The sequence below is a fragment of the Sceloporus occidentalis genome, unplaced genomic scaffold, assembly GCF_023333645.1.
Source record: "Sceloporus occidentalis isolate IW3139 unplaced genomic scaffold, rSceOcc1.0.p SCAF_4, whole genome shotgun sequence".
NCBI lineage: Eukaryota > Metazoa > Chordata > Lepidosauria > Squamata > Phrynosomatidae > Sceloporus > Sceloporus occidentalis.
The window spans coordinates 67,027,768-67,042,423 of NW_028316984.1; the positions used below are offsets into that span (position 1 = coordinate 67,027,768).

At 43.2% G+C, this 14,656-nt stretch overlaps 1 protein-coding gene across 2 annotated transcripts; it reads right to left on the bottom strand.

The window, feature by feature from the left end:
- Positions 1-5,441: 5,441 nt before the first annotated feature.
- Positions 5,442-13,810, bottom strand: UMPS (uridine monophosphate synthetase). 2 transcript variants are annotated; one of them, XR_016280883.1, is made up of 7 exons: positions 13,603-13,810; positions 12,388-12,541; positions 11,352-12,020; positions 10,572-10,747; positions 9,350-9,464; positions 7,124-8,101; positions 5,442-6,602 (listed from the first exon to the last, which is right to left on the bottom strand). XR_016280883.1 is itself a non-coding variant. In XM_089520234.1 (6 exons), exons 1-6 carry the CDS (start codon positions 13,735-13,737, stop codon positions 7,920-7,922), a joined length of 1,431 nt encoding a protein of 476 aa, XP_089376360.1. In that variant the 5' UTR covers positions 13,738-13,810; the 3' UTR covers positions 7,083-7,919. The 2 variants fall into 2 exon arrangements, 1 of the variants encoding a protein (XP_089376360.1); XM_089520234.1 differs by lacking the exon at positions 5,442-6,602 and having other exon boundaries at positions 7,083-8,101.
- Between the last annotated feature and the right edge of the window lie 846 nt (positions 13,811-14,656).

Genomic DNA, 14,656 nt, shown 5'->3' on the forward strand with positions numbered 1-14,656 from the left:
CTGAATAAAGTTGCAACATTAAAAAAAGTTCAGAATCCTGTTGGGGATTTACATAGGTATAAACATCATAGCTACCATACTATGCAGTGAATCTCATACCGACTTCTCCAATCCCCACTTATCAGGAAGCAGCCATTGCAACTGACAGGGAATGATTGTCCGTTGCTTGGGATGCAGCTGATTGTCCTCTGCCCCCCCCCCTCCAATAAGTGATCTGGTGTGACCGGCTGGAGTGGAGTCACAATGCCTGTCACACTGCTACCTCATGTTGGAGACTGCTTGTGTGAAAAGGAATTACAGCCATCAGCCAGCTGCTACCCAAGCAGGGAAATGGACTCCCTTGTCAATCGTAGTGTCTGCTTCCTGGTAAACAGGGAATAGGGGACTTTCACGGTCACTACATAGCTCCTAAACTATGGTTACTTAAGGACTGTGAATATGAAAGAGTCACAAGTGTGTAACTCTAGACCAGTGATGGCGAACCTTTTGAGGTCGCGTGCCAGGGGCGGGGCTTCTACCCCCAGGATGGGGGGGAGCTGGGGCAGGGCTTCTGCCCTCCAGGGGGCAGGGCTTCTGCCTTCCAGGGGCGGGGCTTCCACCCCCTTTTCAGAGGGAGGGAGCCTCTGGCTTCTCCCCTGGCGTTTGCTGGCCCCTGAGGGTCCCTCCTGGGGCCGTCAGAGGCCGGCAAAAGGGCTCTCGCCCTTCCTTCACTCGCCGGGAAAGGGCTCCGCAGAGCCCTTTCCTGGTGAGCAAAGGCAAGCCGGGAGGAGGAGGAGGCGGCTGGGATGCGTCCCAGCCGCCTCCTCCTCGGCCTTCGCTCACCGGGAAAGGGCCCCGCGGAGCCCTTTCCTGGCCAGCCAAGGCAAGCCGGGAGGAGGAGAAGGCCGCTTGGCACCGTGGCGATTGCTGCGATGCCAGGCGGCCCCCGCGCTCTTTCCCGGCCTGGGAGCAGGCCAAGGTTTCCTCCCAAGCCGGGAGGAGGAGGCGGCGGCTGGGCATGTGTCCGTTCTGAACAGAGAATGTAAAATCCCACTCAAACTGGGAAATTGAAAGACTGAAAACTAGGAAGAGTGGCAATGCCACTCAAGAACTATTTGATTCCACACGACTAAGCTATAGCAACATAGCAGGACACTGTAAGATCAGACTGCAAGGCACTTGAATAACTGTGACCTACTTACTAGGGAGCAGGCACAGAAATATCATCATGATAGCAGCCCGGGAGGAACTGTTTTAAACCATATGGATGAACAGAAGCCTGGAAGGCTTTTACACATCTGAATGTGAAGTCAGACATGCTTCTTTAAACTGTTGCTAAAAACGGTATGTGCACACAACATTTCCATAAACAAAAACAGTTTAAATTTGATGACTGGAAACAATAATTTTGTAAGAACAATTAAGTGGAAAGCCTTCGACATACTCAGCAAATATTGTTGAATGCATTTTTAGTGCAGATGTGGCCTTATAGTCATATTGGGCTCAAATTCAACTTTGTAATGTAATCCAATTTCCTATATTAGTGAATGGGACTCGTGAAGACAAGCTACAGTTTAAAAGACTGCAAGCTGCTATTCTTAATGCCCAAGCACTTCAGGTGTGGAAATATATTATGGTAACTTAAATAATCTTTATAAATTTACTATTTTTTGTTATCATCCAGCTAGGATTTTTTAATATTACCACTGTATGTTATGCTCTGTACAGACGAAAACCTCAAACAAACAAAATCACTGTATGCTATTGACTGTCCCTAAGGTGCAAACAATCACATAGTAGTTTGCCAGGGTTTTTTTAAATCATTGTTTTGAATTGGATTACTTGCTCTATAGCAGTGCTAGGCTACTTCAAGCTTGCTTTACAAACATTATCAGTTTCCCATTTGCTGTTCAACTGTTTAACATTTTTGTACTCCCACTTTTCCATTTAGGCTCAAGCTTTTATACGTCTGAAGCAAAACAGATGCATATAAAAATAGATCAAATTATATCCAGGCTTTATTTACAAAGGAGGGTGGGATGGAATTTGTGAAACCTGCATCTAAACCACATCAACCCACTTACTTACCAAAAAAAAAAAAAACAAAACAAAACAAAAAAAAACTGCCCAGCCACTATGGAATGTATGACACACTGTAGGAAAGCACCATTTGGCTAGCAAAGGAACTTGATTATAAATTATTTCAGTGGAAAATGTATAAATTACAAACGTTTGTGTTTTCCCAGTTCCACAAAAGGGGGGGGGGGGGGGGGGAGAGAATTCTAAAAAGAAGAAAAGAAAAGTAAGGCAACCATAACTGAATGCCTTTTAGTGATTGTCACTTGTATAACTAAGGTATGCACAAGGGCAAAACCCTTTCTTTGGATGTTGTGCAAGGAAGGACTGAGTAACTCCTTGTACAATATTTCCTTACCTACCTGCTGCACTGGATGGTGCTTGAGTATAGCTCTGCTGCCACAACCTGAAGAGCCACTGATTTGTTGGGAGCAGGCAGCTATAAAATGAAAACTCTACCATAATTATTCCAATTGTTTTGGCATGCAACTTCTATTATACTCAGCCAGCATGACTAATGGCCAAGGATGACTGGACCTATAGTTCAAAATATCGCTATCAGGCTGGGGAAGAAAAGTAGGTAGGCTTATTGAAATAACCATCCTAGCAGTAAATATCTTTTGATCACAATAGCAAAGATTCTGCAGCTAGAGATATATATTGTCTGGCCACCTCTTTAGAATTACTGTTTCTTTTATTTTACCAAAAAACAACACCAATATTAAAAAAATATTTAATTTTTTAAAATAATTTATGCACTAGTATAAGAAATTCAAGTTGTAGTTACCACAAGAGCAGTTCATTTTCACTGCAATTCATTTGTTCTCTCCTACATTATTATGCAAATAAGTTCTTATAAATTCTGACCTAGTTCCCATGCTCCTAATAGTCTAGAATAGATGAACAGCTGGAAGCATGCATCAAGCTATGTAAACAGTCAGAGCATATTAGAGACAATGATTCTAAACTCACAATTCTTCACAGTCACCTGAATGAATAAATAAATAAATAAATAAATTGTTCTTCCCTAACAAAGTATCACTGCCTAAAACTGTGCTGATTAGGAATGTTCAAGTACAAAATGTAATGGTTCGCATGACTTTACATTCTAATAGTGGTAAGTCCTGGAAAATAAACAGAGATGTAAAAATCCACAGGAAAACAATCTCTTATTTTGTTAAAGCAGAACATCCCAATTCTTAAATGTATTTATGTAATTGAGTAATTTTCTGTCTAAAATATCCTTATCTCATTCAACAATCACTAACACTAGGGACAGATTTAGAACCTTCTCAAATCATCCCCTACTGCCTCTTTTCAATGGAATTTGTTTTCTTTTTCTGCTCATTACTCACTCAATGCAGTACAGGAAGTGAACATTAATGTGGAGCAGGCCCCATATTAGCACCTGGCATCCTTGGGCAATTGCTAAGGCCCAGGTAAAGTACATTGCTAATGTCTATCATATATAATGGCCGGTGCTTTAAGCAGTGCCAGGCAGATGGTTCGGGCCACTGTTTCATTTTTCAGCAATGACAAGATGCACCTTTCCTATGAGAACTTTAAAGAGGGAGGCATTACTTACTGCCTTTTCCTCAGCTCTCAGACAAGGCAACTTTCAAAAAATCAAACCAGAGGCTAGATTCACTCACTACAGCCAACAGATACAGGACAGGGGACCCAAGACACACTCAGTTCAGGACGTCCTCAAAACTAGCAGTGGTCTTTATGCTGATTTGTGGTCCCCACCCAGGATCTGTGAAACTGCTACTTCTCCACTCCCTTGGTGGGGAGACCAGTCACCAGGCAATACACTCCCCTCCCCGCTGTAATTTTTAGCAAATTCTCAAGTTGCCAATAGGAGCTGCAAGTATTATGCTGAACTTATGGCAGGTAAAGTGGTGGCTTCTTTTCTCCAGGGTCCTTCACATCTGCATTTCTTCCTGTTCTTCCTTAACCTCATCATAAGCCTGTCTGATTTTTTTCTTCCCCTTGTCCAATGCATGGTCAGCTGCCTGTCTGGGCAAGGTTCATACTCATGGCCTCTCCTAGATGATGGATACAACAAACCTTGGAAAGGAATGGGAAGTGGTTTATAGGACATGAACTCATACCAGACTCTCAGTCTCCAAACCATTTGAAGAGAGCATTACATCTGTGCTATGTCCTTTGATTACCATCAACCATGCGAAATCAACAGAATGCTAAAATCTTTCATACAGCACAACTAGGTCGTCATTCCAGACAGGCTAGTTGTTTGGCACTCAGTTAAGTATCAATGAAAGCCAAAGAGGAAATAGTCTATGAAGGTCCACAGTACCCTCTGGTGGACAAAGCCTCATACAACATTGTGAAGCCTAAGGTTTTCATGACTGGCATTTACAGTACGCCCGCATTATATGTGGCTTTGAGTGTATGTGCAAAGCCATGAGGGAGCAAGGGGCGGTGCACCCCGTTCAGATGAATGGGGTGCGTGCACGTGCACGTGGTGTGCATGTGCCGCCGCATGCACGAGCCCCAGTCACTTGAATGGGACTTGAGCATGCGTGGTATTTGGCTTACGCAGGGGGATCCGGAATGGATCCCCGCATAAGCCAAGGGTGCACTGTATAGTTTTTTGTGGGTTTTTTGGGTTGTGTGTCCATGTTCTAGAAGAGTTTATTCCTGACATTTCATCAGCACCTGTGGCTGGCATCTTCAGAGATAAGTAGGTTCAGAGGGTTTTTGTTCTTGGCACTTTTAATGACTGCTTCCCCCCCCCAAATAGCAAATACAATTTGAAAAAACACTTACACTAAGCACAATACTGTGCTTCTCTGAAGATGCTAGTCACAGATGCTGGTGAAACGTCAGGAATAGACTCTTCTAGAACATGGCCACATAGCCCAAGAAACCCACAAAAAAACTCATGCAACAGCTGTGCAGTTCTGTTTTAAGGCCAAAAGGAACTGTGAAATAATCTGGAATTCAAAGATATAGCTGTGTTAGTCTGTAGAATCAGCATATACAGAAATCTTGTAGCACCTCTGAGACTAACTAAAAGAAAGAAGTTGACAGCATGAGCTTTCGTAGACCTAAGTCTGAGGAAGCAGACTTAAGTCAATGAAAGCTCATGCTGCTAACTTTTTTCTTTCAATTAGTCTCAAACGTGCCACAAGATCTCTCTCTATACTTTGAAATATGCTGTTTACCAATTGCATTTTGATATTTAAGATAAGATTTGTGTGATGCTTACCCCCACTCATTCAATTTGGAGTTCACTTCAGCAAATCAGAACCAACCCTTATTCAATTCAGATTTAAATTGGACATACAATTTTTATTTTTTCAGACACTCAAATGGAATATGGAGATATAATAGCTCTTAAAGGAGGATTAATTATATTACAGATATGTAGGTTCTGAGGCTTTTTGTCCTTGGCACCTTTAACAACTGCTTTTTTTTTTTTTTTTTGCCAAATAGCAAATACAGTTTTAAAAAACATTTACACTAAATTAAGCGCAATACTTAGTCTTGCCTATTCATTTTATCCTTGTCCCGAGGAGCAGGTACACCTTCTCAGAATCCTTACAGCACCTGAAAAATTTACAGCTGAAGAACTGCACTAAAGAAGAGTCAATTGAAGAACAAAGCACTGGAAGACAGCACAGTGGACAACAGGCAAGCTAAGAGACAAAGCAGGAGGAAGCAGTGGTTGGCATGGGTGGGTGTGGAGTAAGCAGGCTATGATACGGAGCACAGCAGCAGGCAGCTCCAGCAAGTTTAACTAAAACACCCTACTAGGCTGGCACATGTCTCTCCCATTTTGGATATACCATTCTAGATCCCTAAGATCACTCTCATGTTTCACAGCAGGCGTACAACACAGAAGAGTACCGCAAGGATCATCTAGTCATCTAATATCTTGGTGAGACTGCCATCTCAAAACACCCAACTCATCAATCCATCTTTCATCTCCTCCATGTTTGCCTACCTACTGGTATGGGAAGAGTGAGGCAGAGCTGTTACCATGGGACCCAGTGCTCTGTCTTACAGATCTTGGTCCTTCTGCTTGGGTGCTGTGACTTTTCTGCCTCTAACTTGAGCAAGACAGCTTGGTGCTGCCTTATCAACTGCTCAAACAGGCTGCTGCCACTGACATTCTCTGCCAATTTGCTCATGCAGTATACTCATTGCCTACAGTGGAGGTGGACAGCAATCCTGAATCCTCTCCCACCTCTATGTGGTTCCAAACAAAGGCTGACTTTCATCGCACACTGTGATCCTCAGGCTTGAACAGCCGGAGGAAGCAGGATTTCACCCATCACCACAAACACCAGCAGCAGCCCTTACACAGCCTACTGGGGTTGAAGGCAAACTAGGCTGTCTCCCTTTGGCCTTGGGGGCCACATGGGGGCAGAGATGCATGATTAAATTAATGATTAAATGTAATAGTAACAGTAACTGAAATGGCAAATGATATGCAATTGATTGAATAAGACAGATCACAGCACTACCTGTTCACTTTTCCAGATGGTTTCCTCAACTATTCAGAGCTGATTTAGAGGCTACAGTAGGAGAGAGAGACAGAGTGATGTAGTGGTTTGAGTGTTGGACTATGACTCTGGAGATCAGAATGGTCCCATTCCTTGCGTGACCATGGAAACCCACCAGGTGACCTTGGTCTAGTCATATAATCTCAGCCCCCCAAATCCCTATGACAGATTCACCTTAGGATCGGCCTAAACTGGAAACAAGCTGAAAGCACACAACAGCAAGGGAGAGGAGAATTCAGAGATCACCTGTCTCCCCCCATTCCCAAGCCCACTTTCAGATCAAAGGAGCTCCTGTATCCATGGCAAGTTTTCACTAGATCCACTTCAAAAATCTGTGCCTGTTGTTTTACATAATGTAGTATAGAGTGCCCTGATGTTTAAATATTTAAGAACTATTATAATCTGAAAAATACTATTAAAACACTGCAATTCTAATCATAATTACTGACTTGCAAGCTAAGGTCTCAAACTGAACACTTGCTAAGATCAAAATCCAATTTAAAGAATCAGTTTTTCAGTTTAAAATACAACACCTTGATTTTTATTCACTGTCCATCAAAGTTCTGTGCATTTCTGCCCAGTCAGGCTCAGATCCCTTTCTTCTCATTGTATATAAAATGTTAAAGAAAATTACATCAGAATGGGGAAGCAGAGTTTTAAACAATACAATGTAAAGGGCTCCCACCCCAACCCCCATTTTCACATAAAGCGAATAATTGATATTTTCTCCCAAATTTTATTTTGTAAAAACTAACAACATGTTTTACATTCAAGACAAGTATAATCAAGGGAATCAGTTTTCCAAGTAAGACATGAGGTAGGGGGATACTGAACAAGATGGAATGTACTGTATACATGAAGGCATCCTTTAAACTATTGCCAAAGGCACTGTTTTACTACCTAAGGCGCATAGTTCCTTCATCTGCACATTTTCAGATACATTATCTGAAGCATGTCAAATAGAGAAACTGCTCTAAGGCAGAGGGCTCAGCTCTGTTACATTTAGTTCTTACATTCTAACCCAGCTGAGAAAACATTTAAAAATGTTTCTAAAGCTACACATTCTAAGTGTACATTTGTCATCTGTTTTCACAATCTTTACTTGTTCCCTAAATCAATGAAGCAAAAAGAAGAAAATTTTCCTTTGGAGTGCTTTCATTTTTTTTAAAAAAGATAGAAACAGCTGAACAGGAAAACTACTTGTTTTAATTCATTATCAACAAGTGTCATACTTACAGTTCGCATATTGGTGCATTTCAAGAAACATTCATTGTGGAAAACAAGTTATTTTGCTAGGATTGCCTTGTTTAATGGAATGCAATACTTGGCTTACATTTCCACGCCAACAGCAATCCTCTGCATGTAGCTTTCCCATGCTAGCTTCCTATATGCCTCTGCTTCATCTAAAGGATTGGGTGCTGACAAGATGCCACGTCCTACAATGATGATATCTGAATGTCTTTTACTGATAACTTCTTGAGGACTCAGGTACTTCTGCCCAAGGTTGTCACCTGTAAGGTAAAATGAACACGCCACACAACATTGTTAACTGTCAGCACTTTTCTTTTTATAGACATCTGAAGAATTGTGATAAACTGTTCTCTATGAAAATAGTGGGTACAAGTCTCTTATTGCTGAAGTGTTAAGGACACATACATACACATTCCAAAAAGATCTCTCCATACTGAGTAAACAGCAATAGCAGCTTCATTTATATACCGCTTCATACCGAACTAAGTGTCCGGTCAGAGGTGCTGGCATCACCACCCAGGCTGGCTATAGGCTCTCTTATAGCATCTATAGGAGAGCTGCCTACTCAAAATTTTCCCTTTCATAGAAAGAAAAGAAATATACAGTACTTAAAATAGTATCTCTACTGTGTTCAATACAGGCATCCCCCCTTATTTAAAGGTTCGGGATCAGATCACTATATCAATAATTTCCACTTTTTGACGGTGCCCTGGTCCCAAACTTGTCAAATAAACAGGGGACTCCCGTACACAGATCTAGTCAGAGTGTGGCAGCAGTGAAAAGGACAAAGTATACACCAGGGACTGAAAACAGGAGAGCCAAAATTGTCTGACTTCTAGGGCGGTGTCTCCAGATATGCTGGAAATGTCTTTTATACATCCCTAAAGCAATTGGTTTGTTGGTTTTTAACCCTGGGAGGGTGTCATAAAATGGCCCCTGGGGGCACATGCAGTTTACGGGCCACACTTTGCCTACCCTGTTCTAAAAATTCTGAGCAATCCAGTTGTTCAATGTATGGAGAGGAATACCAGGAGCCCCCCCCTCCCCCCACGAATACCAGTTACTGTAAGCTATGCTACAAAGGAAGGAACTCACAAACCCACTTCTGAGTATTCCCTGCCTAAGAAAAATCCATGGGTCGCAGTTAAATCAACAGATAACTTGAAAGCACATATGCACTCAACCATTCTGCACTACCTAAGTTACAATTACTGTCAACAGAAATAAGCACCTGATGTGGAAGCTTCTACAGCCTTTTGGATGGGGCTCTCTCACTAACCATTGGGACAGTGAAAAAAGCATATCCAGAACAAAGGTTGAGCTCTCCCAGGAGATTCCTGAGCTGAAATATGCAGGAATTCATTGGGGATTTTCACTGCTATTAATATATGAAAACATAGAGCTACTTCTCAGTTTAGCTCTCAGTATCAACCATTCTGGGTATTGTGTGCTATCAAATGAAGTGTTCTATCTGAGTTGAGAATAGGTCACTTCCTTGGGATACTCACCTCCTGCCTGCATCTTAACACCTGGAGTCAAGTAAAGAAATTCTGGTTTTTCAGCTATTCGGGAGCCAGAAATAAATCCCACAACAAAATCTGTATGTTCTTCAGCCATTTTAACCTACATGAAAATAATACATATGAGATGAAGCAGATATTCCAGAACATTGGCTCCCAAACTTCAGTCTTCCATGTATTTTGCACTTTCAGCTCCCAGATGCCCCAGCCATCTTGCCCAAATATCAGGAATTCTGGGAGCTGAAGTCCAAACATCTGAAGGACCAAAGTTGGGGAATCACTACTTCAGAAGGACAATGCTTTACATTCCCCTAGAACAGAGAAATACTAAAGAGTGCATTATACAAGCAGAGATTTTAAGCCTCCAATATTTTAGACAACAAAATAATACAATGGGACATTTGCAGACTATCTTGACCACAGTATCAAAATATTTGTATGCCCTCAAACATGAATCAGTATCATATTCCTGTAAATGAAAGGCTGCTTTTATATGTACACCTGTTCCTTGCTTCCTTTGCCTCAGATCCTTTTATTACCCCATATGCGTTATCTTGCTTTCCTCCCAATTGTGTACACTTCCCAAAGATATGATAGCCGTCTTTAAATATCTGAAGGGATATCATATAGAAAATGGACTGTTTGTTTTCTGCCTCTCCAGAGACCAGAACATGAATGGATGGGTTCAAATTACTGTACAAGAAAAGAGATTACACCTAAGGAAGAACTTCTTTACTGGAAGAACTGTTTGACAGTGGAATAGATTGTCTTGGAAAGGCAACAGACTCCTTTGGAGGTATTTAAACAGAGGCTAGATGGCCATTTTTCAGGAGTGTTTTAGTTGTGTATTCTTGTATGTCAGGAGGCTGGGCTGGATGGCCATTCTGGCCCTTTCCAACTCTGTGATTCTGTAAACCGGCCTGAAAAACGTTGGATTTTGTTTTTCTGGCCTGTTAGTTCCCGTTGCTTACTCTCAAACACATGTGTCCTCAGTCTATTGCTGCATGTTCAGTTTAGGTTGACCCTTACCACAGTTAGAAAGAACATCAATCAGTATTAGTCTCGCTAGTTATATCTCACCATAAAAGAAGTAAATGACATTTAAAAGATTCAAAAGGTAGGGAAGTGCTGTTCCTTTCCTTGCCATGTTGAGAAATTTGAGGTGCTTTTAATATTTTTCAGTTTCATTCAAATAACTGCTCCAACTTACTACAGCTTCAGTATAGTCACCAGTGGCCAGTGTCCCATCTGAGCTCATCTCTCCGATCAAGAGACAGCCTCGTTGTAAAGGATTCCCTATTTCTTTCAGTCCCCTAACAACTCCAGGGCCAGGAACAGCATGAGCATTGACTATATCTGACCAAGATGCTATTCTGAAAACGCCACCTGAAAGAGAGAATAGGCAAATTAGGCAAGTTACCATCTGAACAGTTTCTTTTCAATGTTGGTCTTGAAACTCTTTTCACAACTTGATTCACATGATATAAGTACTGCCTTGAATCAAGAATGTCCCACACCTAAAAAGGACAAAACTACAAGAGTACAACAGTTTTACAATCGTTAATGCATGTCAGTTTCCGTTTCCCTGTTGTTATTTCTTTCTGTCTTAAAATTTATTTCATCCCACATTCTTATCAGTTCTCTTAAATCTGGACAAAAAATATACAATTGATGCAAGTACATTTTCCCAAAGTTACACATTTTATAAACTATAATTATATATATATATATATATATATATATAATTTGTTAGCGCAAATTATAGCAGATCCCCAAATAACTGAGAACTTGGTAAATCAACATTTACATAAGTCTCATTGATTCATTATACCTACACTAATCTAACAGCTGGATTTGGGCCTTGAGTGAACTTCAACATTTGAAATTAAGAGTATCCAAGACTTTATACAGTGCAGACTTGGACGGAAAATGGATCGACCAATCATAGTTTGGAAAGGGAAGGGGCTGGTAGATGGGAAATCAAATTCACCTTCATACTGATGCTTCACAGTATTTCCAATGTCTGCAAACTTGCGGTCTTCAAATATCAGGAACTCATGCTGGTCTGCAAGTTTTCTCAACTCTTTTACTACTTCTTGGGAAAAGTCATCCAGAATGTCAATATGTGTTTTCAAGATACAGATGGAAGGGCCCAGAGTATTAGCCAGATGGATTAATTCTTTGGCTGTGGTCACATCAGCAGAAAGGCATAAGTTAGACTGCTTTTTCTCCATGAGTCTGAGAAGTTGGGCAGCGAGGGGATGAATGCCTGGTAGCTCTGCCCGAGCAGCAAAACTCATTTCTTTGCATATCCTTTTGGTAGGAGCCGTGGCATTCTGCTCAGAAGGCTTAATAATATTATCCTGGATGAATTTTTCAACCCTTGCCAACATCTCAGGGGAAACTTTCTTCTGCTGCTCAAGGATCTTGAGGATCTGAGACAAGGTACATACTGAGTGCAGTCGAATCCCATGCTTTTCCAGTATGGCTTTCCCCCCTTGCTCTCTATCCAGGAGCACTATGGCATCGGTAACCTTCAACCCTTCTTTCCGAAGGACCTCTGCTGTCTCCAAGACGCTTGAGCCACTAGTAACTACATCTTCAATGACCAGGCAAGTTTCCCCGGGATTTATTGTGCCTTCCACAATGCGCTTTGTACCTTTAATAGTAACAAAATTGGCATTTTTTCATTAAATTATCCATACTAGAAACTGTTATTACTATTAAAAATAAATATTGCATACAGCATTTGTTAATGAGTAATCCCAGGCTGAAAGACTTATATATATGTGTGTGTGTGTGTGTGTGTGTGTGTGTGTTCTTCTATTAGGCATGTATTGCTTTTATCAAAAGACTGGTTTTCCAGACCCACTAAAAGCAATAAACTAATATATTACATTATGTCTAATATACTACGCATGATCCTGGAAAACCCAGACTTATCGCTTTGAACACATTTTCTATCCTGGACATGCATCGTCTATACGCAAATATTTGTAACCCAGCAGTCTTTTTATTCTTTTTACCGTGGTCTTTAGCCTCCTTTCGCCGTATGAGCATCGGGATCTGCCTGGTTGAGCAAACGATTGTAGCCAGCGGCAGAGCAGTATAAGGAACGCCACACACAGATCCGTACTTGAGCTTGGCATCCTCTGCAGTCTGGAAAAGGAGATCTGCCACCTGGAATAAACCAGTAACATTTGACCTGCGTTTAGAAAAGGGATCCATGTTTGATGCCAGTCAACGGATACACTTTCTACAAGTTTCCAGATCAAGTGGCTGGGATCAGAGCTGTTTCTGTTAAAAGATACATATGCCGAAATAGCCATTTCTGTGGTTATCGTTCTGTGCCTTCGCAATGAAATGGCGTCCCTCATATAAAGCAGCAAAATCAAGCTTTGCTTTTGGGATATGGATCGCGTCTTCAAGGTGCGGATGGCTGAACCTGTATGGAGAAAAGGCTTCCCCTTGGCGTGAGCGTCTAGTCCCATCCCCCTGTTCACCTGCGGCTCTAGGCCAAAGAGCCAGCCTTGCCAGAGACCGCTCTGTGACCCTGTGGCCAACGGCATGGCTGCACCCAACACTCTCAGCTGCCCTCGGAGTAGAAGTAAGTGGTGCTTATCCATCTGCGTGCATCCGCCTGCTTTCCAACTGCTGGGGCTAGCCAGGGGAGCTGACTCCTCCGTGCAGCCCTGGGGCCAAGGGCCACCTTCCTCGTGCTGGACTCAAAAACCTTCTTCGCCTGCTGACTCTCCAAAGGCGGGGGCAAAGATGGCCCCGGGGCTCATTCAGGGGAAGAAAAACCATGGCGTTAAGGAGACAGGGCTGCATCTTCCTTGAGGCACTTGCTTAAAGGTGTTACTGAGGGCCGCTGCAAAGGGAAAGGCCAAGCCCCCACAGCCACGGCGTGGCCAGGAACAAAAACAGCAACAGAGGGCGTGTCCGCACTGCAGACGCAACCCGCATTGACACCGCTTCAACTGCGGTAGTTCAGTGCTGTGGAATCCTGAGATTTGCGCCTTCTCTCTCTGTCCATCTCCCTCCTCTCCACCTATCAGGAGCCACCGCCCTTTTCCAAAGCCCGCCCCTGGCTCTGCTTTGCGCGTCCGATTGGCTACAAGGCTCCTGCCAACAACGCCACAGCCCCGCCCCTCACTCGCCCTCCTTCATCCGTCATTCCAACCGCCCCGCCCCCTTCCCTCCGCGAGGCCAGGCGCGCGCGTACACGCGCATGCGCGCACCTTGTTCATCAGCTTCGGGTCCGAGACGATGACGCGGAGGTCGACGTAGACCGGGGAGACCAGGCCGCTCTTCAGCACGAACTCCCCGAAGCGGAGAGCCTTCGCGGCGAACAAGTCCGAAGCCAACGGCTCCATGTCTCTCTCTCCTCTCTCCTTCCCGCGCGCGAGAGCTCTTCGTCCGTCGCTGTGCAATGACGTCTCGGAAACGTTTTGCTGACGTCACCGGGAAGTGCGGGCGGAAGAGGGAAGGGGAAACCCACAAGGGGAGCGACTGCGCATGCCCGCTTTAAGGCAAGCAAGTGGACGCTCTAGGCGTAAGACTTTGTATCCTAGCTATATATTCAGTCCCTAGGTGGTGTTCATAATGAATTAGGGTTGCCAGTCTGAAAGCTGGAGGGGACTCCTGTGCCTTCAACGGTTGTGTAGAGCCTCTGCCATGGAAGCCCATTGGGTGACCTTTGGCAAGTCACACTGTCTCAGCCTCAGAGGAAGCCAGTGGGAAAACTCTTCTGAACAAATCTTGCCAACGAAGCCCCATGATAGGCTCACCTTAGGGTTGCCATAAGTCAGAAACAACTTGAAGGCAATGTGAAGTCGAAGGCTTTCATGGCCAGCATCCATAGCTTTTTGTGGGGTTTTGGGGGCTCTGTGGCCATGTTCTAGAAGAGTTTCCTCCTGAAGTTTCTCCAGCATCTGTGGCTGGCATCTTCAGAGATTCTGGCGAAACGTCAGGAAGAAACTCTTCTAGAACATGGCCACAGAGCCCCCAAAACCCCACAAAAAGCTAACAACAGAACTGTCCATGTAGAAGACCAACTGTAACCTTAAAGGATAATAATAATAATAATAATAATAATAATAATAATACAGTAAAATAACAATAATAAAAGAACTAAGTAATAAATTATGGATGCAATGAGGTGGTGGTTGTTATCTGCCCTCGAATCAACCTTGGCTCATGGTGGATGAGACGCTGCTCTGCTTCGGTCCAGAAGACCCAGGCCCATGACTTCCCTGAGTCTGTCCATCTGGTTTGTGGTCTTCCTCTCTTCCC